We start from the raw sequence: 25,962 nt of genomic DNA, 5'->3' as shown, positions 1-25,962 counted from the left end.
GTAAGGACATGATCTAATCTCCCACAGAGCCCTATAGAGAGTAGCCTAGTTAGGACATGATCTAATCTCCCACATGGCCCTATAGAGAGTAGCCTAGTAAGGACATGATCTAATCTCCAACAGAGCCCTATAGAGAGTAGCCTAGTTAGGACATGATCTAATCTCCCACAGGAACCTATAGAGAGTAGCCTAGTTAGGACATGATCTAATCTCCCACAGGAACCTATAGAGAGTAGCCTAGTAAGGACATAGTCCAATCTCCCACAGGAATCTATAGAGAGTAGCCTAGTAAGGACATTGTCCGATCTCCCACAGTGCCCTATAGGAAGTAGCCTGTTAAGGGCATAAAAACATCCCAGTGTTTTAAGGGTCCATACATATATTAGATAATATTTTCATCAATAACATTGAAGCAAAGAGTCAAGTGAATTTTATTAGAACTGTATTCCAGACGTTAAATACTATTATTCAATCTATATTTGACCACAACTTGTAAATACAAATTAGTAAGACTTACCATAGGATCATTTTCAAGAATATCAGGCTGTAGTAAAGTGATGGTAGATTCTAAATCCTTGCGAAATCTGGTCTTCATTCGCTTATTTTTTAACCCAATGGATTTAGGCTTATCGACAGCATCACATGGGTTGGAGTCAGTATTCTCATCAACTCCCTCTTTATCTTCTAGTCCTCCATCATCTTCATTAATTGCCTCACTGGTTTCCATGGCAACCTCAGTTGATTCATATGGAATTGATGAGTTCTCATCATGGATATCCATAGCAATGTGATTAGTTTCTTCCTCGCTGTCAGATGCAGATCTATCATCATCCTCATTGGAATTAACCTCGTTTTTCTCTTCACCATCACTCATGTAATCAGCAGGGTAATGTTGCATTGCGTCTTCTCCATCCCTACAATCATACATTGCAAACAATGAAGTCTGCTTTGTTTTGTTTGTAACTGTGGTAATCTCATCTGATTTATCACCTACATCTTCAATTCTAACATCAGATTTTAAACTTTCACGAATATTTTGCATTTCTGAAGTAATCATCACACCAGGTGCCGATGTTGTCATCACAAATGAGGATGCTGATGATGCTGAGGTGGTTGTCATAACAACTGAGGATGATGCAGGAGGATGACAGGTGCCAGGTGATGAAACTGATTTCACTATTCCAATTGGTGATGTAACTAATGCTGGATGTGGAGATATTGGTAATACCATCACTGGAGAATGTGATGCAACATAACTCTGCACAAGAGGTGATGCTGGAGCTGGCCTAGGAACATCAGAGCTGGGTACAACCACATTGGCCACTGCTGTTGAGTTGGTATTCGACAATAACATAGACAGATTAGATGGATTATAAGCTACTACTTGTAAAGCAGATGGTTTTGTTACTACAGTTGAAATATTAGGCTGTTCTGTTGGTGCATTATTGGATGCAAAATTTGGTTCACTAGCCGTATCAGACCATGTTGTCTGAGGACCAGCCAATGGTGATGGTAAAGGACTCGATATACTTGATGGTTGAACTGATGGACCATGACCCTGAAGGTCTGATGGTGGGATGGCCATGATTGCTGGAGAACCTACAGAACAAGATACAGGTGCTGGTTGAGGTGTGGAAACTGGAAGAGTTGCTACACTTGATACAGCCAAAGGTAGTGTTGTGGGGCTTGCCATGCTGATAGGCAACAACGGTGAATTAGCCACGTTTACTTGCAATGATGGCGAGCTCGATACACTAACAGGTACAGCAATCATTGCTGATGGCAAGCATACAGAAGGAACAACTGTTGGTTGTGGCATAATATTGCTAGGCTTCATGACTGGTAGTTTTTTCTTTTTCTGTCTGCCTTTAGATTTGAATTTAGGCCAGGTACCCTGCATGGTAATTTTGCCTTCCTTCAGTTTAGACTCCTTTTCAACTTCCAAATTAGCTGGTAGGATAGTTTTGTACATAGGGTCTGGCTTTCTGGCATGACTAAAATACAATTTATGACGGATATCTTCAGGATCTATTTTAGTTATGTTAGTTTTAGCCATAATATCATGATGCTGAGACTTTGCTTTCTCCATCAATACAACATCTTGATCTCTGCGCTCACTGACCACTATCTGTTCATCCTTGATCATTGCAGTGCCTTCTGAAATTCTTTTGTATTCCAATTTTCTTTCATATTCCTGTCAATAATAATTGATTATAATTCTTACTAAATCAAATACAGCATGTTCAATTCAGTGTCTATCATGCGACTTTTGTACCTCCAGAAAATAATTTGTTTTGGTGGGAAGATATATACTGTCTAGTAGTTCACAGCTATTATGTAAGTGAGTTATGGCTGCCATTCTGTATACCTTGTTACAGCCAATGAAATGTGACAATTTGTTTTTTCCCCATGATGCAATGCACAAAGCGAAGTGTACAACAGCCAATATTGAAGTTCAATAATAATATGATGAATATAGCAAGATTTATTTCCATGCCAATATTTTTCAGCAAATATTTTGGTAATTTTTGTATTTAACTTTGAAATTATCCTCAACCAATTTTTATTGCATATTTCTATGTATTTATATCAATATTCAGGTCATAGTTCCAGTTTCAAAATATTGTGATGATAAATGATGTGATTATGTCAAAATTTCAAAGCTATAATTTCTATGCTGTAGCAATATTATTATAATACTAAATCCTGAAAAATTCTATGGGACTTGTACAATTAGGGTTAATCCCCAAGTTAATTTTACTGGTACATGAAAATATTTATCAACATTTTTGAAAAATATGAACAATGTAATGTGGAGTGTCAAGAGCAAAATAATTGCATACCTTTAACCAGTCTGGTTTTCTGTTGCCGGTGAGATAGAGTGGGGGTACCTGGTTACCAGGAAGTAGTTTCTCAATAAACACTGGCATAGCAGGTAACGTACCATGTCGTTTATATAACTGCAATCAATTAAGAAAATAAATCATCAGGCAAAGATATAAAGGTTTTGAGATTTGGTCTTTCACATTTACCTATGGTATGGTTACAGAACTAATCATAGTGGCAAATTTCACCACTTACTTACCTTTACGACATTATCTCTTGCTCTTGTCGCTGAAAGATTCTTAACTCTAATTTTAATCTGTTCCACACTTTTCACTGGTAGCAAGTGTTGTGATATAAGTGATGCCCAGTTATCAAATCTCTTGAACTGTTCAAGTCCCAAAGCTAATAAGCTAAAAAATATAAGTAACGATTCAAATTTGAATCACGAAAATAGCACTTATACACCAGGAAGGTATATATAAATGACACCCGGAAAGTTGGACAATACATGTAAAAGACACCTAGACAGCTGGACAATACATGTAAAAGACACCTAGACAGCTGGACAATACATTTACACTTTTCAGGAGTCATAGCTAATATACTAAAAATAAAATTTAATGATTTTACAGGATGTAAAATGAGTAAATCAAGATGGCAGCAATTATCTTCACAAGTCAAACACCTAATGACAGGAATATTTTAACAATTAGACAAAGCAAGTCAAATCAAAAACTGGGAGGTGAAATGAACTCTTTATACAAATTAAGTGCAAGTTTAATTAAGCATGTGATCACATTTGATAGTCCATATTGGCAACATAACGTTTACAGTAGTATGTTTATCTGCAACGTTGTTAAACATTTACAAATATAACTAGTTGAAGTTAGAAACCAATTACTAAGTGAATGAAAGTTAAATTCAAATTTGAAGTTCTGTTGTACTATTAACTGCAATATTTAACCTCACACTAATCTGGACCACCATAACATATGTTGATTTATTTTTTAACATATAGTTGACATCTTTCATAAGCACACTTACTTGTCTTCAGATTCAGCAAATAAATGTTTTTTCTGTGGGTGATTTGACAAACCACAAATTGGCAGTAATTCTGCATACATAAACACTGGGTCATGAGCTATTATATCTTGTGCCCATTCTTTTATTGGTGGAGGTCGCTCTGATGTTTTGCTATTTTTGCTAGTTTTCTTGCAGTCTGGCAATATAAAATACCAGTGTGTTAATTACGGAGAGGATAACATGCATATGTGATTGAAAGTTGAAGTATCTGCTAAATTATTTGAAAGTCTGTAATGAGTAAATAACTGGAAACAGTTGATTTATATGTTATGCATGTCAAAACCAGATTTAAAAAAATTTATCTGGATAGATGTATGTAAATTAGTGTGTGTGTGGTTTGGCTGTGTGTATGCACCATTTGTAAAATACCTTATGTAAATGCTCACATTGCACCAGCATGTCAGTTTTGATCAAAATATCCAAGTATGCAATATCAGCACACTTTATTTCTAATTAATAATTCAAATAAAAATAATCATTCACATCCAGCACTGTAGTGCACCCAGTACAGTAAGTGCATGAATTTAAAACACAGGTAAACTGGAAAGAATACTTATACCGTACTCGACTGCGTTAGCGCCCAGGGGCCTCAACTCAGAAAATCATGATTTTTAGGGGTGGGTGCTTACCTGAGCACCCCCCTCGAAAAAGAGTGCAAATGAAAAATTTGATTCATCAAGTGACAGATTACGTCTTTGAGGGAAAATCAAATTACTAAATTAGTTGAGTCGTCATTGATTTTCACAATGAAGAAACAGAAATGATCACAAAATAAAATATGCACATTTTATTACAATATTAATTATGTACCACCAGAATTTACGAAATTAAAAACATTTGAGTCTGTTGGAACAGTCAAAATTGTCATATTATCTCCTCTGACGTTGGTGTTGGATCGTACCCAAACTCTCAATGAAAATTACTTTCTGCCATGATGCATTTGCAGATTTGACCTGCAGCAGCGTCCTTTGACCTAATGGGTCAAGTTGGTTATTAACCAATCAGAATGCTGTGTTGTACTGAAGCAATTGTTCATAAATTTCCGAAGACTTTCCAGTAACGCAATGCGGAAGTGAATTATCGATGTCGAAGTACGATCTGTTGGAATTGATTTCAGCGAATAAACGACATGTTTTTTTCAAAAAAACTAGTAACTAGCCATTTTTGAGAGGTAACTGAATATGGCATAAAATATATACCGCATTTTACTTGTATTAACAGGTCATTGTCGAAGCGTAGTTTACGCACGGTTACCGTGTTCTACGCATTCACAACATGTTCACAGCGGTCAATATCCACGCTGTATCATATAAAAACAATTACCAAGATTCATTACGCAAGACCAAGTTTTAAATTAGTTGCATTTTGAAGGCAGCCCTCCAGATTGCAACCATTTTGGTCGCCATGGCGATTAAATTAAATGAATGACGATTCAAAAAAATATGTAGGGTGCCAATTGGCGAACTAAGAATAATCTGGCTGGCGACTAAACGTTCCGTAATATAAAACAGACTGTACAGCTTGTCAGCTCTTGGTGGCGCAGTTTTTCCCACAATTCAACACTGCACATGCGTATTACGTTATCCGGCATATTTGTTATGAACGAAACTAGTTGGTAGTCATGAAACAACGTACGATCGCAGCATATTTTGCAAGTCCAAGCCATGTACCACATAGTGAATCAGTGTCGGACAAGAGTGTTGAAACTCTGTAAAAAATCTAAAATTTCGGCCAGTTTTAAATAATTCGTGTTAAAAATCAAAATTAAGGTGCATTTTCGAACAGAAAAATTTTTCAAAATAGAAATCAGCAAATCAAAATAATGGGGATGATAGACAGTGTGCTTCATTAGTTTTTAAATTCAAATTGACGTAAACTTCCTCTTGTTTCACGGTAAAAGCAAAGGTCGTGGCCGAGTTGTAGGCTAAACAACTCAAAATCAAAACAAAGTCATCAATCAGTATGTATTATGACAAGGAAAACAAAACATCAAGATGCGGAGAAGAGGTCAACATAAAACTAATAGATCAAAAAAGTTATTAATGTATCAAGTTACCTCTCTATGTGACTTTTCATGGACATTATTTGCTTGTTTTCAATTAATTTTAACAGTTGTTTGCTTCATTGAATTAAACTGAATTCGTCCAGTTACGAACAAAGCTGTCTCGCATCACCTAGGAAAACTTGCGAATGTTCGAAGTATGGGTACAAAAGATACATGGAAGTTTAGCAACTGGGACAGTTTGTATTTCCCTGACCCAGTGCTATATATCCGGTTATAATCAAAGCTCACATGTCCTTATTTGAGGAACGAGATTCTGCCGTAAATTTGCCCCGGGCCATTAAACGGCAGTTTGGATTAGAAAAAATAAAATGAGATTTAAAAAAAATAAAATGGAACTTTCAAGGTGTATTTTGGCATCATTTTTCGGGCATTTCATTCATTCCTGACGCCGAAAATTTTTCCCATCAAAATCCCAACCAAAACATCATCAAGTCTTTTCCATGTTACGTTCAATAACATTTAACATATTTAAATGAGCTATGGTAATTTGAACACGTTGACATCATCCAGTTTAGTTTCTCTGTGATACTATATGATTTAGTATCATATGCTTGAATAAATACTTAAATTTAAACATAATTGTTGTTTATGTGTAGTCTGTAAAACATAATAAATTCTGGCGACCTACAATTTTGTACTTAGCTACTAAATTTTCCAGCTGGCCACCAAAAGTTTGAACTTGGTGGCCATTAGGAAAAAAATTTAACTTGGAGGGCTGGGAGGGGTGGGTGCTTTGCCAAATGTGACCCCAAATATAAAAATTGTGGGGGGTGGGCGCTTGCCCAGGCATATTACATGCACTTGCACATACATACCAGTCTTTACAGGAGCTGAATGTCTTAACGGAGCAGAATGAACTATTTTCAGTGCACCCTGTAAATTACAAGTCCTGAAAGCCGACTGCATTCCTGAATAACCATTCTGTTCAAATGTGCTTTCGTTTTTCACTGCAAACATTTCCGCTTCATTCTACATTGTATACAAAGATACAGCCACAGTGAGATAATATGACTGGACTAAACACCGATTTCAAATTATTCACAAAGATACAACCACAGTGAGACAATATGACTGGACATTACTCCAACGTACATAATTTGATCAAAACACCTATTACCGTTAAAATCCTATTATAAACCGCGGTTTATATTACAATGTATCAAATAAAAAATTGTTCGGGGTGCGGTTTCTATTACGTACATATTGCAATCACTAAATGGGCGTGGTCATTTTTTGCCCACATCACTTGCACAAAACAAACAATACACCGTACAATCTTTTGAATGTAAGCGTAACTCCAATTTAGATGTCAGGAAAGAGTGATAAACGTCAAGTCACAAAAAAACTGTTCACATGAAAAAAAATACTCAGTATATTTAATGTAATATGCATTTATTTTTTTAATTTTCTTCATAACGGAAAGTATATTCTGACAGGAGTTTCAAATAAAAACAAACATTAATGCATTGCTTAGTAGAAAATGATGATGGTACGGCACTAAAAAAAGTATGGTACCATGTGTACGGTAACGCAATCCAATCCGGCCATGCTTCGGCTCACAAGTGAATAACTTACTTGATTTCGAAGTGTTGAAATTGTTGATTATTACTCAGTAGTGACGCACGAAAATAAATTCGTTGAATTGTTATCAAATGCAAGTAAGATTCAACTTAGTTTCAACTTAAGCGAATTATTTCGGTCACATGTAAACAATTGATGCGATACAACATCCGCCATGTAGTTTGAATGCACACGAGACGTTACTTGACCGGGTAAGTCAAGTCGCTAATTAACCAATCAAAATGCTGGATGGTGCCCACATGTTCAAATTACATTAGTTCATTTAAATATGTTAATGACAGGTCACCGACTTCATGGTGAACGAAACCCGGAAGGGATTTACCGATAATGTAGTGCGATCTTTTGGCTTTGATTTCCATGGAAAAACGACATGACTTTTTTTTTAAATCAAGAAATTAGTTGTTTTCAAAAGATAAACTGAGCATTGAAAAAGAATCTAACAGTTTTTCGGTGAGAACAGCTCATTGTCGAAAACTTGCGACACACAGACGCATTCATAAGGTCATAAAGCGGTCCTACTATTTAACGCCCGGACACGCGAGGGAGTGTCCGGGCACGCGCGGAGGCGAACAGGGGGGAATACCTAACGCGCGGGGCAGCGGCAGCAATCCTTGTACTGTATAATATTCGTTTATGCTCAAAATTTGTACCGGAGTGGCGAATTCGAGCAGCTATCCACACTTTTTATGATCGACGCCCGGGCATTCCGGCGAGTCGAGTCCGCCATGTTGTTTACTAATTTTGGTTAGCGTTTAACAATAGGACAATACCATTCGATTCATGGGGGTGACAGTCCTACGAATGTGCCGACATTGTCGAAGGACAAGGACAGGACAAGTTTGTGCAAGTGTGGCGAGACTCCCGTAGTATTGTTTAGTAAGATTCATTTAAAAATGACCATGTAAGACGTCTGTTACGCAGAAATTATTCACCTGATGTTGTTTTCTCATTGTTATGTGTTCCCGTAAACACAGCATTGTATGCAGGTGACAATGCTACGTACACTTGCAATGAAGTCGGTATCCTAAGAATATCGTAACGGTTTGTGTTTCCTGTTGCAGTGCAAGTTTGTATACAGTAAACCTCGTGTACGGTACAGAGGGGATATTTTCGTCCAATGTTTTTATACGTTGTAATGTAATTCAAACAAATAAAAAACATATATTCGTAGCCATGGACAAGATTTAAAATGTAATCAACCGTTTTATTCATCCATGATTTGTACAAAGATCGTATATTTTGTAAGCGTATAAAGCATTTTCCACATTAAGCTTTCAATATAGATTATTAAACACAAAATATCAAATATATCTTTAAGTGTAAAAATCGATTTTTTTATTGTAAATGGTAACTTCCTGTAAAAACTTAAGATGCCTTTTTTATTTCCTGTACCAGTCACCCACCCCCTGTCCCCACTCTTACAGCATGCGGTAAATTTCTTATTGTACACGCAGTTTACGGTAAACCTGGTTTATACCTCTTGTCGAAAACACAGAGTTTGGTCAATCTCGTGCACAGTATAGCGTACGGAATATATTACGTTTCGTCCACATATTTCAAAGGTTGACGCCACGAAACGTATTCAGCTGTGATTGACACTCTATTGTACAACTACAACAGAGAGGGGAACATACACTGTCCCTAATTCAGTTCAACCACGGTCACTATTTTTTAGTAACCGTGCTTCAACTCAAGCAAGGCACGTTTTTTTTCAAATAAACATGACATACCAAATATGATGAACTTGTGTAATTCAGAAAAAAAAGGTTGTCATTTGTTCCGGCTTGGAGCCTGATGGTAAGGGAAAACATTTACATAACCAGGGCGAGTTGCGTCGAGAGACAAAGCATTTGTTGTTTCTGTCTGGAGCTATAACAGGTAACAAAAGGTCTTGAATAAATTAATGGCGTGATAAACGCCACCTTGTATTTCTATTTCATGGAATCTCATGTAGTTTGTTTGTGCAGTGTATAGTTACAATAGATTATTTACAAGCTGATCCCAGACCAATTTGTAACGGCCGGGCTCGTAACACGGACCACATGATCCCCAAGCAGGGTGTGAGTCCGGTATGTGAGCTACTATAAAATCGCGATGCGATGGCTATGACCTCTATTCGCACACATGCTTCCGGTGCGCTTGTGTAACCTGCCGTTAACAATGAAACTGAATGACGTTCCCACTTTTATTAAATATAGGTAGTAATAAAGAGAGTATCACAACGCCTTGAAAGCGACACATCGAAAGGTCAAGTTTAGTTCAACGCCCGCTGTACGAATTCACGTTTGCGAATGAATGACCACTTGACGCGATGGAGAGATCCCCCCCACTCCCTATATTTAGGGGGGGCTATGCTTGTTCCCTCATTTTTTTGACCCCCCCCCCCCTATCTAGGGAAAAAGAAGAAAATTTAACCCCCCCTTTCACGGGCTTTTCCGACGAATTTCACCCCCTATCTATGGAACTTTTCAGTCTAGAACTCCTTTTAAACCCCCCTTTTTTGTATATCTCGGGAAGTGTTTTGAAATACACCCCCTATTTTGAGAATCTCGGGAAAACAAGCAAAAAATACCCCCTTTTCTACGATTTTCTCGGGAAAATGTTCCCGAGACAGATCGTCAAAAAGTACCCTCTTTCCCGAGAAAATGGGAACGCGCATGCGGCCCCCTATGGATCCTGAGTGGGGGGGGGGGAGATCCCAAGCCCAGTTGGCGAGCTACATACCAGTAGTTTTCTGTATACACGCCCCGTGATCGATCTTTTCCCGTGTGCTATCGGCGGTTTTTTTTTTTTTAAATCAGTGTATGACGTTGCTTTTAGTTTGAACAATTTAACTTGCCGACATGATAACACCTTCTTTTCAGAACTATTACAGAGTTATGACATTGTCTTCGGTGTGGACGATTGAACTTGCCGACATGTTAATGGTTTTTTTTTCTGAACTATTACAGAGTTATGCCATTGTCTTAGGTGTGAACGATTGAACTTGCCGACGTGTTAATTATTTTTTTCAAAACTATTAGTGTTATGCCATTGTATTCAGTGTGGACCATTGAACATACCGACGTGATAATGCCGTTCTTTGGAACTAATGGGAGGCATGCGCAATTGTACTTCCCCGTTAATATTTTAACTTGCAGTTCTGATACTGCATTATAGTGACAACGAAAAACACGTTTATCATAGCATCGTCAATTTCGAATAATTGTCTGTCTATTTACTATGCATGTTTTAATTTTCGGTTTAGTTGACTTGTACTTTGAATAATTTTGAACAAAAATATTTTCCACAAGGGCGGTTTGTTTACTATACATGTTTTACAGTGGGGGCAAACAAAGCGAGACTTTCTTAGTGGCACTGTTTTGAAAACGATTTGCTACATTTTGCGACAATCTCACTTTTTCTTGCAACACTCGATTATCGACAAATTATGTTTGGTCTTGATACGTATTATGGCTGAGTGGTTGTCTGTTTTCACATTGTAACATTATAACACAACCACGAAGCTCTTGGATGCTAGCCCTGAATACAGAGCTGTGTGTACGGGAGCACGTTTGGTTGATAGACCCACAGCCCGGCGTACCTCCATAGACTGTACAAAGGACTTCCTAGATCCATGATACGATACAATATAGCACAACAATGAGAAACATGCTTTTTTTTCACATGAGGTAAATAATTTCCGCGTAACTACGGGAGTCTCGCCACACTTGCACAAACTTGTCCTGTCCTTGTCCTTCGACAATGTCGGCACATTCGTAGGACTGTCACCCCATGGATCGAATGGTATTGTCCTATTGTTAAACGCTAACCAAAATTAGTAAACAACATGGCGGACTCGACTCGCCGGAATGCCCGGGCGTCGATCATAAAAAGTGTGGATAGCTGCTCGAATTCGCCACTCCGGTTCAAATTTTGACCATAAACGAATATTATACAGTACAAGGATTGCTGCCGCTGCCCCGCGCGTTAGGTATTCCCCCCTGTTCGCCTCCGCGCGTGCCCGGACACTCCCTCGCGTGTCCGGGCGTTAAATAGTAGGACCCTCATAAAGAGTATTGACAAAAGTTGTCACAAGACAAAAGCAGTTTCACTGCGTGTTTGACATCCTAACACTGCTGAACAATAAAGAGGTGTGAATATTTTTAGTCACGTTGTCGAAACAAATGAATAGGATTAGGAACAATGTACCAGCTGGTTGAAACAAAGTCAGTCACGGTCTTGTTGAATTGGGGGTGCGGTTAGTAATAGGTACTTTTCATGTTTTCAATTTTTGTTGAGAACTCTTTAACACTGATGCCGAAATCAGAGGTGCGGTTACTATTAGGTATGCGGTTTAAAATAGGATTTTAACGGTACTCATTACCTAAAAGATACAACTTACCACAAATACTCTACACTGAGAAGCTTCTTTTTCCAGTCCACTTTCACCAATACTCAGTACATACACTTGGCATAATAACTGTACATGCTGGGAAAAAAAATAATAGAGAATATGGCATACCCTTACTGAATGTCATAGTATGTGGCCATGTTCTGTCAATTGGCTTTCATAATGTGAATTCATTTTAGATTTGGTTACACTTTGTCATTTTCTCTTACCTGCTGTAACTGTTGTTGTAGTTCTTCTCTTTCTTTAAGGCTCATTATTAAACTATTTTTCCCAATAGCATTCTGGTACATACTTGCTTCTTTTTTTCTTCGTCTTTCACATTGCTGTCTGAGTTGCATTTCAGCGGTTTCCTTTTGCTGTGACAGTAAAATACTTAGCGGCTCATTGAAACTAATGAGAAAAGCAAGAACAAGCGACAAGTCACAAATATGCTTGGAACACTCATTTAAATAAATCTGATGTAACACGGACACAAATTGGAGTTGATTTGGCCCTACCAAATGATATAAATTACCTTAAGACAGGCGGTATGTTGAAATGTTCAGGTTCTTCAGGAAAGTCATCCACAAGGTCAGCACCATTGCCATACTGCAGAGAATATCAATATCAATGCCCATGAAAACTTACACATCATGGTCAGTTACATTACAACACTAGTTTTGACAGTAGTCATGGCAACACATTCACCCCCTCCCCAAAACAAGCAAGAAAATGATTTTTTTTTGAAAAAGAATTAGAGCTGCTTACTGCCTCAAGCAATTCATCCAGAAGTTCATTTACTTCTTTTTCTGAAATGAAACATTAAATATTGTTATTACAGCAAGCAATGGATTTATGTAAATTAACAAGTCATTGTCAATGACACGTCCCCGTTCCGTTCATATTTGAGTGACATATACATTCAAAGCAGATCATGACCGAAATGCACCTGCATATGTACAACACATTGTACTAAATCTGAATAAAATCCATCCATGCATGACTGAGATCCGGTTCCGGAATTGTGAAAATACGTGATTTTGATGCATTTTCGGCCTTAAAATGGCCATCATTCAGCTATTGTTAAGCAGATCATGAAACAAATGCACATATCTATTTGTGACATGATGTACCATGTGTGTGTGAAGTTTGAACTTGATCAATCCAGACATGTCTTGGATACGGATCCAGAACTGAATTCTTTAAAACAAAATGGCCGCCAGTCGGCCATTTCGAACTTGATCCGAAAAAAAAAAAAGACGTGCATCAAGGTCCTATTATGTTTAATGTATGTACCAAATTTGAACAAAATCCGTCCATGCATAACTGAGATCCGGGTTCGGAATGGTGAAAATGTGCGATTTCAATGCATTTTCGGCCTTAAAGCGGCCGCCATTTGGCTATCGTTAGTGAGATCAAGAAACAAATGCATATACATATTTGTGACATGATGTACCTTGTGTGTGTGAAGTTTGAACTTGATCAATCCAGACATGTCTCGGATACAGATCCAGAACTGAATTCTTTAAAACAAAATGGCCGCCAGTTGGCCATTTCAAACTTGATCCGAAAAAAAAAATGACGTGCATCAAGGTCCTATTATGTTTAATGTATGTACCAAATTTGAACGAAATCCGTCCATGCATAACTGAGATCCGGGAGCGGAATGGTGAAAATGTGCGATTTCAATGCATTTTCGGCCTTAAAGCAGCCGCCATTTGGCTATCGTTAATGAGATCATGAAACAAATGCACATACATATTTGTGACATGATGTAACTTGTGTGTGTGAAGTTTGAACTCGATCAATCCAAGCATGTCTCAGATACGAATCCAGAACTGAATTCTTTAAAACAAAATGACCGCCAGTCGAACATTTCAAACCCGATACAAAAAAAAAAATGATGTGCATCAAGGTCCTATTATGTTTAATGTATGTACCAAATTTGAACAAAATCCGTCCATGCATAACTGAGATCCGGGTCCGGAATGGTGAAAATGTGCGATTTTGATGCATTTTCGGCCTTAAAATGGCCGCTATTCCGAACAGGGACTAATCAGGCAGTCGGATGGTCACTGTAACACAGGCAAGTCAGAGGGTCCCTGCAACTCAAAGGTAAGTCAGAGGTCACCTAACACAGACAGATCGTAAAGAGTTGTAGCAACACCTGCAGGTTAGGGGCGAGAGGTGTACTGCAACACGCAGGCAGGACAGAGGTGCACTGCAATACAGGCAGACCAGCACAGGCAGAGGGGCACTGCAACGAGGGCAAGCCAGAGGGAAACACAGCGACTAACACAGACACGCACCATACAGTGAAATACAATCACAAAATAGCAGACTTACTTGTTATTTGTACAGCTCTATCATTTCTAAAGTCTTCCACATCTTCAGGTTCTTCCTCAGCAAGGTAGTTATACTCAGGATCATTCTGCTCATCATCAAATGTGTCATTTGTATCAGGTACTGTGTGTCACAAATGTACAAACATATTCTTTAGTATTTTCAAATAAATTCTGCATATCAGGACTTCTTTTAGGTCAGCATAATGTCTAAATCAGAAAGGATGTCAGATGCAAATCACTTATATTTTACCAAGATTACCGAGTTTGTAAACTTAACAATTTACACAATGCTTTTGGTGATTAGTTAGACAGTTTTAACAACATTTACATGAGTAGCATGTTGGATTTTCTATTTATCAAAATAAGAAACAGGACTGAATGCAACTAGTTCATGTTGAGTTGAGGGACTATGTGAGAACAAACCAGGTCAGTCAGCAGCACTCACCTTCTTTCATGAGAGATGTTAACCAGTCTGTCCATTCTTGGTCTTCACAGTTGGTTTCATACATATCAGTGGTGATGTCAGGAGCTACAAAGTTAGCCTCAATCAAATCTAACGGTGTATCTATCAAAGGCAGCTTAGAACGTGTTCTGAATGCAATTAAATCTTTTTCCTCCTGCATTAAACGAAACAATTCTACCAAGGTTAATACAATAATACTGCCTATATTGTATCAACAGAAACATAACACTTTATAGATCACAAACTTCAATGTAATGGATAAGGTAATGGATGTCCCTTGGCAATGACAAGATTGCAGGATAACCCTGTTTAATTAATTAACTCCAACTACCTTGGCTACCAACTACATTGCTACTGTTAAAAATCAAAAATCCCCCCTTTTAAAATTCAAATGTAATTCATTGTTTGGTAATATCATTATTTAGTGGCTTATAAAATTGCGACCAATCAAGGAATTGTGCTTTTTTGGTTGTCTGTCTTAGATTTTAATATAGTTCAATAACAAACACCATTGAAGGTTGTTAGGAATGGAAGAAGAATGAAAACACGACTCGCAAATGATCATTTACACTGTAGATATACACAAACTCACTGTTCTTATATTTCAGTGTTCTACCAGCATTCTTTATTATTTAGTCATGGTTTGATAACAAAAAATGCTATTTGTATGTATTAGATTTGCTATGACCTGATAGGTCATAGTCAGAATACCGTGTGGTACTGGTACTGTAGTGGTAATATTTTCAACATCATGTTCGCAAAGAACACATTACAAAAATAAATTTCATTATACACATTACATACCCAAATAGAATTATTAAACATTTCATAAAAAAACCTTATATAGATTTGTTTTGTTATATTGCTCAAAACAGTGAAATTAAATGCGAGTGAAAACAGATGGTATTACAGTAGTATTCAAAATGTGGAAAATATTTTGGAGCTTTTACAGCAAAGTGGTTCAACCCCATAAATCAATTGATCAAGTCCACCATCAGCTTACACACAGATTAAAAATATAATTTAACTATATATATTCAATCTACTGGTTAATTTGAAATTACCTGAGTTAAGTTGGCATCAGATAGCTCAGTACCTGGAAGCTGTAACTCCAAAGTCTGACAAGCAGGAAGTGGTTTTGGAGGCGGTGGTCCCATGGGAATAACTGCAGCTTTCACATGCCTCTCACAGACATTCAGCACCTTAGAACTACTCTCTGTTTCCATGGCAACCATTTCAAAATAACCATCATTACTCTCTTCTGTGCCTACAGTTTGTTTTTCAGGTGTCATAATTTCAGCAATATCATAACTTCTAGGGGTCAGTGGAGTTCGTGGACAAGGAGATCCAAAGTCACTGACTTGACTGGATGCAACACTTTCATAATCACTTTCTCTCTGTACAATAAAAAAAATAGTGAAAGACATTATATGATGAGAAGATGGGAGACATTATGGTTGGAATAGACAGGTAGATATCCAGTGTTACTCACCTCATCCCACTAGTATCCAGTATTACTCACCTCATCTCACTCTACTATCCAGTGTCACTCACCTCATCTCACACTAGTATCCAGTATTACTCACCTCACCCCACACTAGTATCCAGTGTTACTCACCTCATCCCACTAGTATCTAGTGTTACTCACCTCATCTCACTCTACTATCCAGTATTACTCATCGCATCACACACTCGTATCCAGTGTTACTCACCTCATCTCAGTCTACTATCCAGTGTTACTCACCTCACCCCACACTAGTATCCAGTGTTACTCACCTCATCCCACTAGTATCTAGTGTTACTCACCTCATCTCACTCTACTATCCAGTATTACTCATCGCATCACACACTCGTATCCAGTATTACTCATCTCATCTCACTCTACTATCCAGTATTACTCATCACATCACACACTAGTATCCAGTATTACTCACCTCATCTCACACTACTATCCAGTGTTACTCACCTCATCTCACACTACTATCCAGTATTACTCACTTCATCTCAGACCAGTATCACTCATCTCATCTCACACTACTATCCAGTATTACTCACCTCATCTCACACTAGTATCCAGTATTACTCACCTCATCTCACACTACTATCCAGTATTACTCATCGCATCACACACTAGTATCCAGTATTACTCACCTCACCCCACACTAGTATCCAGTATTACTCACCTCATCTCACACTACTATCCAGTATTACTCATCACATCACACACTAGTATCCAGTATTACTCACCTCATCTCACACTACTATCCAGTGTTACTCACCTCATCTCACACTACTATCCAGTATTACTCACTTCATCTCAGACCAGTATCCAGTATTACTCATCTCATCTCACACTACTATCCAGTATTACTCACCTCATCTCAGACCAGTATCCAGTATTACTCATCTCATCTCACACTACTATCCAGTATTACTCACCTCATCTCAGACCAGTATCCAGTATTACTCATCTCATCTCACACTACTATCCAGTATTACTCACCTCATCTCAGACTACTATCCAGTATTACTCACCTCATCTCAGACCAGTATCCAGTATTACTCACCTCATCTCACACTACTATCCAGTATTATTCACCTCATCTCAAACCAGTATCCAGTATTACTCACCTCATCTTACACTACTATCCAGTATTACTCATCTCATCTCACACTACTATCCAGTATTACTCACCTCATCTCAGACGACTATCCAGTATTACTCACCTCATCTCAGACCAGTATCCAGTATTACTCACCTCATCTCACACTACTATCCAGTATAACTCACCTCATCTCAGTCCAGTATCCAGTATTACTCACCTCATCTCACACTACTATCCAGTATTACTCACCTCTGATTCTTCCTCTGGCTTGTAATCTTCATCTGATGTACAATCTGAGTCCGAAAAATCTAAATCTTGGAACTGTGGACGTTGAGATTTTTGTTTCAATGGTGATATAGGCCAAGGAATTGGTAACTGAGAACAAAAAAATATATATTGTATTAAGTAAACAATATTGAACCTGAACAGAATTAATGTTGTGGCCTGAGTATGTGTAGCCAGAATGATTACTAGAATGATGAAGTTACAAACCCGATATAATTACTTATTACACCAAATTACTTATGAATGTTTTTTGGTATATCTTTTGTTTGTGCATCTTCTGAACACAACTGAAATGAAGCATGTATGACATGCTAATAACACGTTTCATCCACTGTGCACACATATCATTTTTCAACATTTTGGGGAATTATAATCACAATAAATTTGTATTGCTCAATGTTGTAAGTGAATATCAACATCCATGGATGTAATTATGCAATACCAGTTATTTGCACATACTAGTATCCTCAGCCTTGACCTGTTATCCTTCAACAATGGGCAGCACAAGTACTCCATTTACCTGTTATCCTTCAACAATGGGCAGCCCATGTACCCATTTACCTGTTATCCTTCAACAATGGGCAGCCCATGTACTCCATTTACCTGTTATCCTTCAACAATGGGCAGCCCATGTACTCCATTTACCTGTTATCCTTCAACAATGGGCAGCCCATGTACTCCATTTACCTGTTATCCTTCAACAATGGGCAGCCCATGTACTCCATTTACCTGTTATCCTTCAACAATGGGCAGCCCATGTACTCCATTTACCTGTTATCCTTCAACAATGGGCAGCCCATGTACTCCATTTACCTGTTATCCTTCAACAATGGGCAGCCCATGTACTCCATTGACCTGTTATCCTTCAACAATGGGCAGCCCATGTACCCATTTACCTGTTATCCTTCAACAATGGGCAGCCCATGTACTCCATTTACCTGTTATCCTTCAACGATGGGCAGCCCATGTACTCCATTTACCTGTTATCCTTCAACAATGGGCAGCCCATGTACCCCATTTACCTGTTATCCTTCAACAATGGGCAGCCCATGTACTCCATTTACCTGTTATCCTTCAACAATGGGCAGCCCATGTACCCCATTTACCTGTTATCCTTCAACAATGGGCAGCCCATGTACTCCATTGACCTGTTATCCTTCAACAATGGGCAGCCCATGTACTCCATTTACCTGTTATCCTTCAACAATGGGCAGCCCATGTACCCCATTTACCTGTTATCCTTCAACAATGGGCAGCCCATGTACTCCATTGACCTGTTATCCTTCAACAATGGGCAGCCCATGTACTCCATTTACCTGTTATCCTTCAACAATGGGCAGCCCATGTACTCCATTTACCTGTTATCCTTCAACAATGGGCAGCCCATGTACCCCATTTACCTGTTATCCTTCAACAATGGGCAGCCCATGTACTCCATTGACCTGTTATCCTTCAACAATGGGCAGCCCATGTACTCCATTTACCTGTTATCCTTCAACAATGGGCAGCCCATGTACCCCATTTACCTGTTATTCTTCAACAATGGGCAGCCCATGTACTCCATTTACCTGTTATCCTTCAACAATGGGCAGCCCATGTACCCCATTTACCTGTTATCCTTCAACAATGGGCAGCCCATGTACTCCATTTACCTGTTATCCTTCAACAATGGGCAGCCCATGAACTCCATTTACCTGTTATCCTTCAACAATGGGCAGCCCATGTACCCATTTACCTGTTATCCTTCAACAATGGGCAGCCCATGAACTCCATTTACCTGTTATCCTTCAACAATGGGCAGCCCATGTACCCCATTTACCTGTTATCCTTCAACAATGGGCAGCCCATGTACCCCATTTACTTGTTATCCTTCAACAATGGGCAGCCCATGTACTCCATTGACCTGTTATCCTTCAACAATGGGCAGCCCATGTACTCCATTTACCTGTTATCCTTCAACAATGGGCAGCCCATGTACCCATTTACCTATTATCCTTCAACAATGGGCAGCCCATGTGCTCCATTGACCTGTTATCCTTCAACAATGGGCAGCCCATGTACTCCATTTACCTGTTATCCTTCAACAATGGGCAGCCCATGTACTCCATTTACCTGTTATCCTTCAACAATGGGCAGCCCATGTACTCCATTTACCTGTTATCCTTCAACAATGGGCAGCCCATGTACCCATTTACCTGTTATCCTTCAACAATGGGCAGCCCATGTACTCCATTGACCTGTTATCCTTCAACAATGGGCAGCCCATGTACTCCATTTACCTGTTATCCTTCAACAATGGGCAGCCCATGTACTCCATTTACCTGTTATCCTTCAACAATGGGCAGCCCATGTACTCCATTTACCTGTTATCCTTCAACAATGGGCAGCCCATGTACTCCATTGACCTGTTATCCTTCAACAATGGGCAGCCCATGTACTCCATTTACCTGTTATCCTTCAACAATGGGCAGCCCATGTACTCCATTTACCTGTTATCCTTCAACAATGGGCAGCCCATGAACTCCATTTACCTGTTATCCTTCAACAATGGGCAGCCCATGTACCCATTGACCTGTTATCACACTTTATTATGTGAGGTACATGACAATAGCACTTACTGTTCCACCTTTCTCTGTGACTTCTTTCAACTTTGACCTTGTCATCTTTGGCTCCTAAGGAAAAAACAAGCAAGTCATTGACATGATAGTTTTTTTTGAGCAATACTATAACAAAGGTGAAACCAGTCAGCCAATTTGAATCTGACCACGACTGATGTATAACCACAGTCAGCTGGCGCACACGTGATAATATAATAAATACGATATTTACTATATGGGGGTCGCCATCTTGAATGACGCATAAAACTAAATAAGAGACTAAAAATAGAAACTAAAAATTGGCATTCCAGCACAGCAGCCAATCAGCAACGGCCTAACGCTTAGGCAATTTCGGTTTTAAATACCTCGGCTTAGTGTTCTAGGTTCTTCGCGTAATTAGGTGTTCGTATGCAAGGGATATTTCCGCACAAAAACGACGAATTCGGCTGAATTTTGTTATCGGTTGGTTTAATATAACCCCAACGGACCGTATTTTTATGAAAGATTGGTATTTTTGTCCTGATTTGTAGGAATCTGGAAAACGCGTTTCACAACTTGTCTCTTATTTAGTTTTATGCCTCATTCAAATTGGCGGCCCCGATATAGTAAATATCGCATTTATTTTATTATATCAGATGTGCGCCAGCTGACTGTGTGTATAACTTATTTGTAAAGTTTGGTTTGAACTGAGTGCCTTTTGAGCATCCTTAATAAAATCACAAAACATACATGTGCATATGTGTGACACCATGTATAATGTAGTTGAGAAGTAGATTGGTAAAGGCATGTCTCTTGGAGCATCATTCACTGAAACAAATCTAAATAAAACATAGCCTAACTATTACAGCTTTGTTCATTGAGAATCTTGATTAAACAAATGAATGAATGGATACAAATAATGTGATACTTTTCATTGCATGCCAAAAGAGAATAAAAACATCCTAAAACAATGTAATATCTAAATATTTGAGAGGAAAATACTGGCAACAATCTTTACTAAAAATGGACAAGAACAATAAAGTCATCACAGTCACATTAAAAATTAATTAATATTTATGTTCCTCAAATAATACTTCATGTACTGTATTAATCTCAATGTTTCTTAAAAAATAATATAACATGAATTGTACAAAAGTTCCTAAACAAGCAGTGTACGTGATATAGCTCCACTGTTACAAATGCATAATAAGAATAAAATTACAGTCTTTAAGCCTAGCCATTTTGAAGATAACATGAATATATGTATCAATAATTAACTAATAATTAACAAAAAAGATAAAATTGTTCGCTATAGCCACTAAATGAAGTAATCTGATAGAGGAAGAAATCATATCAATCTAACAGTGAGCCATCTAAAGTAACTACACACAATATATGAAAATATGTTTTTCACCAAAAATAAAATATTATTAAGTATTCACTAAAATTAGAGAACTAAATTATTGTCATGAAAATCAACAAATCTGGGAGATAAACCCAAGTCACCTAATAAAATATCAAGGCAAGCTGTTTACAGTAAGAAATGAAAAACAGCATTTTTACCAAAAATATTGATTAATCAAATTAGAGAATTGAAGGCATCATCACAAAATGAACAAATCTGATTTCCACCTATAATGTCTAGATATAAAATACCAAAGCAATTGTCTACCAACAAGTGACATAGCTATTTTTGTGGAGTATCTTTCTCAAAACAAAGTTGAGAAAGTTATGTACTATGAGATATTTACTATGACAAATTGAGCAGATTTAAGAAGAAATAGAAAACTGCATTTTTTATCAAAAATGACAAAAATAGAGAATTGAAGATGTTGTCATGAAATGAACAAATCTGTCAGAGGTACACCCTACATATCAATTACTACTTTCAAAATTGGTTGGTTAGTCATGATAGCTAATACAAAACTGCTATTAGCACAATGCAAACATTGAGTCACTTGGCACAGAAAGAATGATACCGTAATATTATTCAAATTTATGTAACAAACTGAAAAATGCTATTGTATATACACAACATGTTTTTCCTGATATCTAATCTATGTGATGGTAATGTTTTCTTTAGAATAATACTTTTTAATTTGAAATTCTTCTACGGTGGTGAAAGTGAGTCAGCGTAGCCAAATCAAATTATAATTCATCACTGCAATGTTGCGAAGGGTAGTGAAAGCCCTGTAATCTGATGGTCTTAGTAGCTATAATGTATTTTCAATTTTGACAAATGCTTAATCTTGACTATAATACATACGTAGACAGCAGGTTCCTGATCTGACTTGTGTCCAGTTGTCTGTTCTTTCATTGTATTTCTAACCATCGCCAGCACATGTTCATTAGTTATAACATGCTGTCAAGTGAAAATAATAATTAACACAAAGAATCTAGCCAATATAAGTTTGGTAAATAAATTGAAAAAAAAGACTAAGGCAATACATCAGAATATTGTCTACTAGTATTACATATATTCCTTATATTCTGACTCATCGATGAGAGTAGGTGAGTTTACATCAATACTTACATGTAATATACTCTTTACATTGATGGCAGTCAAATGGTTCTTATCAGCATTGGCCTCTAACTGTCTGTCCAATTCCTCATCTATTTCTAATTCATCTCCTGTCTTTTCTTTTGAGGGTGGTGAGTTAGGAGAGTGATCAGATACAGTTTTCTTGGGTGTTGAGCATGGAAGGTGATCAGCTACAATTTTCTCTGGTGTTGAGCACAGAAGGCGATCAGCTACTGATTTCTTGGGTGTTGAGCATGGAAGGTGATCAGCTACTGATTTCTTGGGTGTTGAGCATGGAAGGTGATCAGCTACTGATTTCTTGGGTGTTGAGCATGGAAGTTGATCAGCTACTGATTTCTTGGGTGTTGAGCATGGAAGGTGATCAGCTACTGATTTCTTGGGTGTTGAGCATGGAAGGTGATCAGCTACTGATTTCTTGGGTGTTGAGCACAGAAGGCGATCAGCTTCTGGTTTCTTGGGGGATTTAATTCTGATTTTCACAATCTTCCGAGCTTTTTTATTTTTCTTACTACAAGACGTTATTTCAAGATTATTCATTTCATTTGATTTGTCATATTTAGGTGTTTTATCACTTGTGTTGGGAATCACTTCTCCATGTAAGTAATCAAGCTTCAGTCTTTTTTTGACTGATGATTTGGAGGCGTGCTTTCTTTTTTTACTTCTTCTGACCTCTTGTATAACCTCATCAATAATAGCCACTGTTTCACTAGTGCCCGGTTCCAATGGCACCACACATGTCTCATACTTCTGCAATTCACCTTGGACTTTGCAATCGCCTTGACTGTCACTATGAGACTGTGTGTAATTTTGAAAGCTATCTGCTTTGCATTTTTCACCAACTTTACTGTTACACGTTGCCTTATCACCAACAACCCATTGGCGACTAGTGTCACGAGTTCTCACAGACTCAGACTGGTTGTTAAAATTAACATTACAAGTAGGAACGTCATTGATTGTAACACACCTTTCCCCACTACGTTGACAGCTGGCATCACCACTCCCAATATTTCTCTCAGCTTCACTCTGTGCTACCTTTGCCAACCATGCTTTTTTTGGTGATTCATGTACATGTATCCTCCCTTTCCAATTATCTGCCTTCCTGGAATATCTGCCATCTTGAACATTATCACCAGGTGTTTTAAACTCTTTTGACCCACTTCCATAAGGCGCTGGTTCAAACCTCACTGTTCTGTCTTTTGACATAGTTGATTATAGTGTCATGTTAATCCTTAATCAAAGCTCACATCACAATGTAGCAGATTAATAATGGATAAACCAGAGTCTAATAGAGATGCATCACGGATATCACCTAGAAAAATAGGAGAAAACACATGGAAAAATTATATTTAGATATTCACCCGTATAGACTAGAACAGGAAATTATTTTTGTGTTAGCATGGAGTAGTCTATACTAGTGTATGGACTGTACATAGGGACAAGTTGATTAGCATAGGGAAAAGGGAGAGGTATAAATCTGAAAAAAAAAACATTGTTGTCTTGTTGCTTGTGATTTGTGCTGCCAATGTATGTTTTTTTTTAGAATAGAGAGGTATAAGTGGTGTTCTCACAAAATAAGCCATTGTCACAATGCCTTTTATTTGAGAACGTTGTTAGAATGCGTGTGTGAACAGAATACACCGTTGTGGCGTCGGCGTTTATGACATTGTCGCTTATGCACAACGCAATGTGCAGTGTGAACACAATACGATGGCCAAACGCCCTCTATCACCGACTTATTTATGCTTGTCATTACACAAGATGGCGTCAGACACAACAAGTCGAATGTCGAACTGGTCAGACAAAGAAACGACATTACTGATATCTGTATGGAGAGCATTGATATTCAAAGAATGATGGACAGATCGTCTAGGGATGCTAGAGTATACATGTATGCTGTGATTGCAGAGAAATCGGCTGAAAAGGGGTTGGACAGGACGTCATTACAATGTCAACGGAAAATCAAAACTTTACATATAAAGTACAAAGAAGTGACTGAGCACAACAACACAAGCAGTGGAGATCCGAAAACTATACTATTTTGGGATGAACAACACGAAATATTAGGTGGAAGGCCAGCATTCAATCCTCAAATACCTGTGTTTTTACTACATGTAAGTGAGAACACGAGCAGACAATTCAGCAGATTATCTAATATTTGCACAACAAAAAAACAGTGTAAACACTGGCGTTTTTTAGACATGTGATAACATAGCTATAGATCTGTTAAGTGAGATTGCTACGTTAACACGACAGCATTTTATCGGAGCCCTATGGCTCGAGCCAGCAAAAACGACCGTGTGAACGTTTTGTGCTCGAGCCTGCTTGAGCCAAGTTCGGCTCCACTAAACCCTCGGGGTTGAACTCTGATAGGGTTGAGTCCCGACATGGCTCCGATCACGTAAACGCATCAGGGCCCAACTATCGGAGCCGAAATCATGCCCTCAATCGTCGCCTTCAAGTAACCTATCATTTCAATTATGGCGGGGACAACATATTTCGTAATTTCACGCAATATCCGGCTTGAAGAAGAGGTACGCGCCCTAATATACACTTGGCAGAGCAAAGAATTACTGCCACTGAGATTGATCAATAACTCAACAGGAAACGGGAAAAATGGCGTACGACATTATGCAACAAAAACTTGAAAGAACGACTGAACAGAAACTTTTTAAAGACACCAAAGAGAAAATCGTAGAAGCGATCTAATAGGTTTAGATTCTTCCACAGTCCTTCTATGATATATAGAGATGGTAGAGGGACTGTGATTCTTCATAGTACTAGTTGTTTAGATATCACTAGCAGTTGAATAATTACAAAATGGTAATTTTGCATGACAATAAATAATAGGTTGTAACACATTTTAGCTGCCGTGTTTCCTGTTTATTCGAGGTACTAGTACATGTACCTAACTAATAACACTAGTGCATTGTCTTTTCTACCTCCATGCTCAGACTCGCAACTTTTTTTTTCTCCCAGCCCATCAGCATCGTGCCATGTAAAGAAACAACACAAACACAACACCAAAATCGATTTCCGTACAGTTTTTTCATACTCATTATTCGAGGGCACTGTTCTGTTTGGCTCTGATCGAACTGAATCAAACTCTGGCAGATCTCGGCTCTCGTTCGGCTCCCAACCGTATGAACGCATTGGAGATAATCTCCTGTTAATCAGTGGGAGGAGTAGTTCGGCTCCGATAGAATGCTGCCGTGTGAACA

At 38.2% G+C, this 25,962-nt stretch overlaps 1 protein-coding gene across 1 annotated transcript in view; it reads right to left on the bottom strand.

The window, feature by feature from the left end:
* LOC144359792 (GON-4-like protein) overlaps window positions 1–25,962 on the bottom strand; it is a 44,198-nt gene that overhangs the window by 16,297 nt on the left and 1,939 nt on the right. The window contains exons 2-17 of the mRNA XM_085507251.1: window positions 22,736–24,053; window positions 22,469–22,564; window positions 20,245–20,298; window positions 17,591–17,716; window positions 15,800–16,132; window positions 14,718–14,889; window positions 14,274–14,393; window positions 12,696–12,736; window positions 12,463–12,536; window positions 12,158–12,338; window positions 11,940–12,026; window positions 6,790–6,943; window positions 3,871–4,045; window positions 3,086–3,236; window positions 2,844–2,960; window positions 518–2,194 (exon numbers count right to left, since the gene is read on the bottom strand). Of these exons, the coding sequence (XP_085363377.1) occupies window positions 518–2,194; window positions 2,844–2,960; window positions 3,086–3,236; window positions 3,871–4,045; window positions 6,790–6,943; window positions 11,940–12,026; window positions 12,158–12,338; window positions 12,463–12,536; window positions 12,696–12,736; window positions 14,274–14,393; window positions 14,718–14,889; window positions 15,800–16,132; window positions 17,591–17,716; window positions 20,245–20,298; window positions 22,469–22,564; window positions 22,736–23,947 (4,770 nt within the window). The 5' untranslated portion in view covers window positions 23,948–24,053. The remainder of the gene's footprint in view (window positions 1–517; window positions 2,195–2,843; window positions 2,961–3,085; window positions 3,237–3,870; window positions 4,046–6,789; window positions 6,944–11,939; window positions 12,027–12,157; window positions 12,339–12,462; window positions 12,537–12,695; window positions 12,737–14,273; window positions 14,394–14,717; window positions 14,890–15,799; window positions 16,133–17,590; window positions 17,717–20,244; window positions 20,299–22,468; window positions 22,565–22,735; window positions 24,054–25,962) is intronic.

The sequence above is a fragment of the Saccoglossus kowalevskii genome, chromosome 13 (genome assembly GCF_978046115.1).
Source record: "Saccoglossus kowalevskii chromosome 13, keSacKowa6.1, whole genome shotgun sequence".
Lineage (NCBI taxonomy): Eukaryota > Metazoa > Hemichordata > Enteropneusta > Harrimaniidae > Saccoglossus > Saccoglossus kowalevskii.
This window is presented reverse-complemented; position numbering and strand designations above follow the sequence as displayed.